We start from the raw sequence: 7,097 nt of genomic DNA on the forward strand, positions 1-7,097 counted from the left end.
ACAAAGCCAAATGATTTCTTTAATCAGGGTATTAACAACCTGATTGTAAGATGGAAAAACATCATCAATAAAATGGAGACTGTTTTGTTTACTAAATGTTTTTTTATATATAAGTTGTTTGGGTTTTTTCATCTACAAAAGTGACATTAATTTCTTGATGACCTAATATTTTACCACAGTAAATGAATATTATAACAAAAGTAAACATCAAAAACAAACAGGTTTTGTAGTGTATTTTAAGTTTCTGAACAAGTGAGCATCTTTCATGTGTCAAATGCACACCTGCATATCAAATTTTGAAATTTAAGAATATTAATAATTTTTGTTTTAACAATTTTTTGCTGAAAAATATTTTAGAATTTATATTTTGTCATTTTGTAGCATTTATATAGTGTTGGAATGAAAACTAAATAAAATGTTCCAACTTACATTTCTGTGCTGCTCTGAGGAGTCTCACCTGTAAGCAGTTCATTTACTAAAATATTTAGAACTTGTCTTCCCATCTGCAAACAAAGAATTTATATGCTAAGAAACTACCATCCCTTGAGAATACAATTAGCTAAGTCTAATTTCTCTGTCTGATGTTTTATTATTACAGGCCTTTGTTCACATCCTTTTATGATCTCATAGAATATGATGTGACAACTAATAGTCAAGCATACCTTTGAGAATAGCTATAGGCAAAGTTTAAAAATCATTGTTTAGAGCAAATTATAAGCTATTTATGTCATTAAAGTGGTGTGAGAAGTAATTCATGGCTTTGTGGGAAAGTGATTAGATGTAACTCCTGCAGAGAAGGACAATGGAATTTAATGGAAAGTTTATAAGTCTCAAGAAAAATCATAGATCTGGGAATTTATTTAGTTTTTTAGATGTTCTGTTCATTTCTCAAAATATTTTAGTTTTAAAGGATGTTTGAAAGCTACAGAAATTTTCTTCTCCGACAAAACATCAAATATATCTAGTTAGGTTTAGAGAGTAGAGTATGCCATAGCAGAATTTTTGATGACTCGCATGTGACTCGGATCCTTTTTTGTTGAGTATTATTGTTATCATATTCAAACAACAGCAACAGATATGTAAAAGCCCTTATTTTTTATCTAAGAGAAACCATGCTTATTACATATAAATTGATTTTTACCAAGAATATTATTTAGCAAGACCTGAGACATTGTGACAGGCCAGGTCATTTGTCACTGATAAATCTATGTCAGTTTTTGCCATGTTTTTTATGACTTTTAGCTAGAACTGGTAACTACTGCAATTGGCAATATAAAGTTTTAAAAAAAATATGCTAATGAATATCAACCAAGTTGAAACTTATTGCTTATACAAAATGGAACTTTCTAAAACAAAAGGAAGTGTCTCAACAAAATTTTGGAAATTTGATAACATATGAAACAACAGATGAACTACATCAAATTTTATGAACGTTTTTAAGGAGAAGCTGGATACAATTTAGTAAGTTTGTGCTCAGTTTCTTACAATTTGGTTAAGTATTTCTACTGTGAAAAGGAAAAGAAATTACAGGATATCAGTAATACCTTTGCAATCCAGAGAGGTTTTAAAGGCACAGAACTTTTGTGTTGAAATAAATATATGACTGTTGAAATTAGTTATTGCCAATCTACCTGAGAACTATATACTTTTATTCTGAGTTTGTAAGAATAATGACAAAGTAAGTAAGCTGGTTGCTTCAGATAATGAGAATTTGAATGGAAAATTTTGCTTTGAAGGAATGAATTACAGTAGTACATTGTAAGCTGGTATTGAGGTAGAGCACACTTAGATTATAAATATTTTTACTGAATCAATCTGGACAGTTTTTAAGACTGCTATTTACCATGTATATAATTTCACAAAAGTTTGTTTCTTTAAATAAGTAATTTTAGGACATTTTTCATCTTAACCATCTCTGTCAAGAAACTAATCAGTCTTTCCAATATTTCTATTATGTATTTTAACTTGGAGTAAGATTATATTGATTCACATATTGGTGTTAACCTCATTGTCTTATAACAATAAGGCATTATAAGAACAACAGCATGAATATAATTAATTGTATTTGTCATAAGACATTAGTATTAGGCCTATTATATTTCTTAATACTTTTGGTCTGAAGAACTCAATATAGAGTGAAACTTTTCCTCGGCAATGTATATGGCAAACAGAATGCGATGAGCATATTGTTATACACTCTTCTAATTCTTGAAAATTCCTAAGGGACTAGATAAAGAATGAAGTGTTAAAAATATAATAGGCCTAATACTAATATCTTATGACAAGTATAATTATGGTGTATTATAGTAATTTGGTTAAAAAGGGGTTAACTCGGTAGTATATCTTGCAACTATTTGGTTATTAAAACATTTTTTCTGTCCCAGTTGTTACTGGCAATTTTCAATTCAAATCTGTGTACTAAAATATTAAAAAATATTTTTAAAAAATTATTATTTTTTTTTGCTATGCAGTAAAAAGTAAACTATAACTTGGTTTATATATGTAAAATATTTCTTTTCTTTTTCATCAGAGGTGAAATTGAAAAGAGAACCTGTGATGTAGAGGCCTAATGCATTCTTTGATTGGCTGCACCTTTTTCTGTGGACTGCAGTTTCACATATTCAAGGCTCATTAGCACAGCTTGGGTCAGCAAACCAAAAAAAAATACCATTAGGCCTCTAACAATGGTGAATTATATATAATATCTATGATGTTTTGAATCCATTTTACTTCACAATATAGACACCTAAATTAATTTAGGTTACTGTGTGGTGAAGTAAAACAGACTCAAAACACCATAGAAACTGTAACTTTGATTTTCTCATTATGCCTAGCACTTCCTGATCATATATTGTTTAAGTTAATAATGAACAAAAAATGCTCAATAGTAGAAAATTTGTAAGAAATACTTATTGATAGTTTGAAGAGTTATATTGATTTATCTTTTATCTGTTGATTTTCATAAATAAAGAGATGAGACTTTTCAGTTTTTTAATGACTATTACAATCTTTTGTAGATTAAACAAAGTTCAGTGTTATCACAGCAAATTATCACATGTAAATCCTTAGTAGCTTTAAGTTAAAGGAGTTTTAGAGTATAACATAAACATAAATACTTGTTAAGTGTGTTGGAATTATTTTCAGTATTCAAATATTTAACTTTCTGTCTTACTTCATTTTATATTAAAATTATCAAATAAATATCTAATATGGCATTATTAACATGATAAAATATGACTAACATTTATAAATTTAACTTGGCAGATAAGTGATGCCAGTAAAGGGTGAATAAGAAAGTGTCATGTTTTAGCATTTGATAAGGAAACTATGGAAAATAAACTTTCTACATAACGAGTCATGTTTCGTCAGTGTGATGTGTATTCCATGAGTGGGTGGGGGTTAATAGTCCTGCATGTTTTTGACTTTTTCACATATCAAGTTACCTAATGAGTGGATCGGATATAATCACAACTGCAAGTTATCAGGCTAGTGTTGAAGGTTTTGAGAAATACCTGAATGCTTCTGTTGAAGAGGCTGAAAAGCTGATAGGATCAAGTGTTTCTTTAGCCATCCAAGCTTGTGAAAACTTCTGGAGTCAGTATCATATTCAGATGGAACTGGCAGGTCTCTTTTTTTTCCTTTCTCTCTCTCTCTTTCTGTACATATTGTTATACATGTAGATTTGCTTTTTTCAAATACTAATAATGTAATATTTTATCTGTGTTTTACAAGTTTTCATACAATAATGTGAAGTTTGACATATAAAGAATACAAATACTTAATTAGATATCAAAAAATAGCAGAATTGATTTTCATAATGTTGTTTATTTTATGTGGATTTTTGCTTTTAATCTCTGTAATATTTCTTTCTCATAATCACATAGTGACAGAGAAGTTAGTTATGTAAGAAAATGTTAGCTGAATTAGATATCATCTGAGCCTATAACATTATACTTATCAAATATGTCATGTATAATGGCTTGCATACTAAATTTATCTGTGCAGTCAGTAAAAATTATTAAGTAGGTTAAATAATATTCCTACTACAATACCTTGGAGTATTGAAATTGAGTATTTTATTGTAAAGTAAAGCAATAAGTGAAGTAAAGGAATGCTAAGAAATTTTATTTTTAGGGACCAAGGAGTTTCTTTTTTAACTTCTTGCAATGTATATTAGCTTTTGAATTGATTTTGAATATCAAACTTACTAAAATAATATGGCAAAATAAATACAAAGCCTAAAAATGCTGTTCAATAATAAATACAAATTATAAATTGATTGCATTTTCTTTATCACAGTATACAACTGCAGTTGACCCTGCTTAGTGTTCATTTTATAATGTGTCACATTAAAATATTTGAATTTGACATCTACCTTTTGTGGTAATTTGTTTCTAAACTATTTTCTATGGGTAATTAGTTGTGATGAAAATGTTAAGAATGTTGACATTCCATAAAAATAAATAAATAAAGTTTACCATTTATTTTTAAAGGGAAAACAAAACCCTTGGTGGCAGGATCTGTTGGTCCTTATGGTGCAGTTCTACATGATGGATCGGAGTACACTGGCAATTATGTTGACAACATGACATTAGAGGTATTCTGACTTGTTAAATATAATAAAGAGTGTCACTATGTTGCACACCACCATAACATTTCTAAATCCTGTATTTAACTATGATTTTTCTAAGTCATATTATTATTTCACTCACCGTTTCTTTTAGTTACAGTAATTAGTTTGGATGTCATTAAATTTGCATGAATATATGGAGGTACTGGATTGAGTCAGTAGTAGGTTATTACCCAATTTAATAAGTGTTAGTCATTTATTTGTTAAATTTTATGAAATTAGTTCTGTGTCCAATTGTAAATGTAGTGAAAGAGCTTCACCACTGAATGAGGATGTTTTTGACATAGTTGTCAGGTCATTTCTTAGCAAGCCCAAAAATGGCAACTCATCAAATTGTACAAAAAACAGGAATAAGCCAAAGAAGTGTGCTCCAGATTTTTAAGCAATAGAACTTCCATCTTTACAAGTTGTACATATCCCCAAAGTTAACAGAAAATGACCCAAACTGATATGTGGAGTCTTTTGAATGGTTCTTGGCACAGAAAGAACTGCAGAAGAGAGAATGTTTTACGTCAGCAGCAGAACAAGCCACTACAATTACTGATACTGATCCCAAGAAAACCCACACTAGCTAACAGAAACATGAGACCAGGGAACAGACAGAGTTGTGATTTGATGAAATTCAAAATCACACTTAGTAAGATTCAGAATATGAGATAAAAAAAAAAGGTTTTAACAGTATGTCCAAAAGGTCACTTAAATTTTCAGTAATTTTTTGATTACCTCTTGCAATTGGTCCTCTCGAAATATTTGGAGGTTTTCCAATATTAATATATTCACTTCTTGTTTCAAACAATAATTTATTAATTTCTCTTTTTTTTTATGGATCTGAGAAAGCACATAAAAGTACCCAATTTCTGAATTACTTAAAATTTTTTCTGGTTAGTATCACCTTCAATTCATCAACAAAATTCTTTAATTCTTCTTTTATGAAATGTATGCATTTCAGTTTATTTAAACTTCCCTTTTTTGGTAAACCTAAAATGTTCATAAATCATCTTATTATAAAATTTTTGGGTCATAACTATCCAAATTTGATCTTTATCTGCTTTTTGAAAGATCAAATTAGGAGTTTTAAGTTTCTTGAACAATTTCTGTTCCTTTAAAGTTAAATTATCCTTCCCTTGTTTTTTAGTGATTGAATATAATATAATTATTTGACAAACTAACTGTAATTCTGGGCTTATTTCTTGAACATGATCAAAATCTGATTTACCTTTTACTAGAAACTTCATACATATCTTCAGCCAGTTGTATTTTATTAAATTTATTTATGGATGTTAATGCTTTTGCTAGTAATTGTATTTCATTTTCTTGCGAATTATTTTCTGTTAAGTTAATTTTCAAAAAATTCTGATCCTCTTTACCTAAAAAATTTTTGGAACTTTATCATATATTTAAAAATCATAGGTCTTTTGTATAATTCTCTCCATGCCTTATATCTTCAATCCTATTGAAATTTCTTTGTCTATATCTTTATTTTTTTTTGTCATTTGAACATATGTATATTGTATGGCAGCACCTTTAGGGTTCCATCTAGTGTTGTTACTGTATCTGTCCTTTCTTCTCTATTTTCTTGTATTGTAGTATGAATTATTTTTTCCTATTTTTGTTATCAACATCTTGAGAACCTTTACCTCTATTTGTAATAACTTTCAATTTTCCTTCCATTCTCTGGCTTTTCTAGGTCTTTCTTTAATTGTTCTATGAACCACATTTCCTTTTGTTTCTATTTTCATCACTTCTGTCTTCTATTCTAATCATTCAAATATTCTTTCAGTGCTTTAAAAATGTGCCCTTTCATTAAATAAAGTAAAAGGGCAGAAGTAACTGGTTGTGTAAAGTTAGTATGAATTGTGAAACCATGAAAACTTGAGACGTATAGGAAAGACAATAAGTAAGAGGTATGAAATTGAAGAAATTAATGAAGGAGAGAGAAACTAGAATAGTCTAATATTGTACGTATATGTATATATATATATATATATGTTACGACAGCGGAAGTCACGTGATGCTGGGAGCATGCATGCTGGAGTTTCTAGAATTATCAGGGAACCCTGCGAATGTCCGAGTGTTTGCTAGATGCCCTCTTTTTTTAGTACGTAAGCCTGGCAAAGAAAGCCAGCAATATAGGCAGATAGAGATAGATTGGAGATGTAGATAATTGAGTCAAGCGAACAGTAGGCACCATAAACAAAGTGTGTGAATCGCTGTGAATTATAGCGTGTGTTTATAGAAGTAGTTAAGTTTAAAGTGACTGTGAAAATTCTGTGTATTACTAAAAGTTGTATCAAGAAAGAATAAACTAGTTTTAATCAAGATGGGACTTGTATCGCTGAAGTTCTTCGGAAAGAATTTCTACCGGAAAGTAACAAATAAGTAGATACGTAAAAATATATATATATATATATATATTATAAGATGGTAAATTAGAAGTATTTGATTTTTAAGATATATATACATAATG

At 29.2% G+C, this 7,097-nt stretch overlaps 1 protein-coding gene and 1 long non-coding RNA gene across 2 annotated transcripts in view; one reads left to right on the top strand and one right to left on the bottom strand.

Moving 5' to 3' along the window:
* The window catches only part of LOC106478439 (homocysteine S-methyltransferase YbgG-like), a 22,453-nt gene that overhangs the window by 10,000 nt on the left and 5,356 nt on the right, over positions 1 to 7,097 (top strand). The window contains exons 4-5 of the mRNA XM_013938981.2: positions 3,440 to 3,624; positions 4,494 to 4,597. Of these exons, the coding sequence (XP_013794435.1) occupies positions 3,440 to 3,624; positions 4,494 to 4,597 (289 nt within the window). The remainder of the gene's footprint in view (positions 1 to 3,439; positions 3,625 to 4,493; positions 4,598 to 7,097) is intronic.
* LOC111085036 overlaps positions 1 to 7,097 on the bottom strand; it is a 14,792-nt gene that overhangs the window by 5,381 nt on the left and 2,314 nt on the right. The window lies entirely within an intron of this gene.

This window comes from Limulus polyphemus, unplaced genomic scaffold, assembly GCF_000517525.1.
Source record: "Limulus polyphemus unplaced genomic scaffold, Limulus_polyphemus-2.1.2 Scaffold211, whole genome shotgun sequence".
Classification (NCBI taxonomy): Eukaryota; Metazoa; Arthropoda; class Merostomata; order Xiphosura; family Limulidae; genus Limulus; species Limulus polyphemus.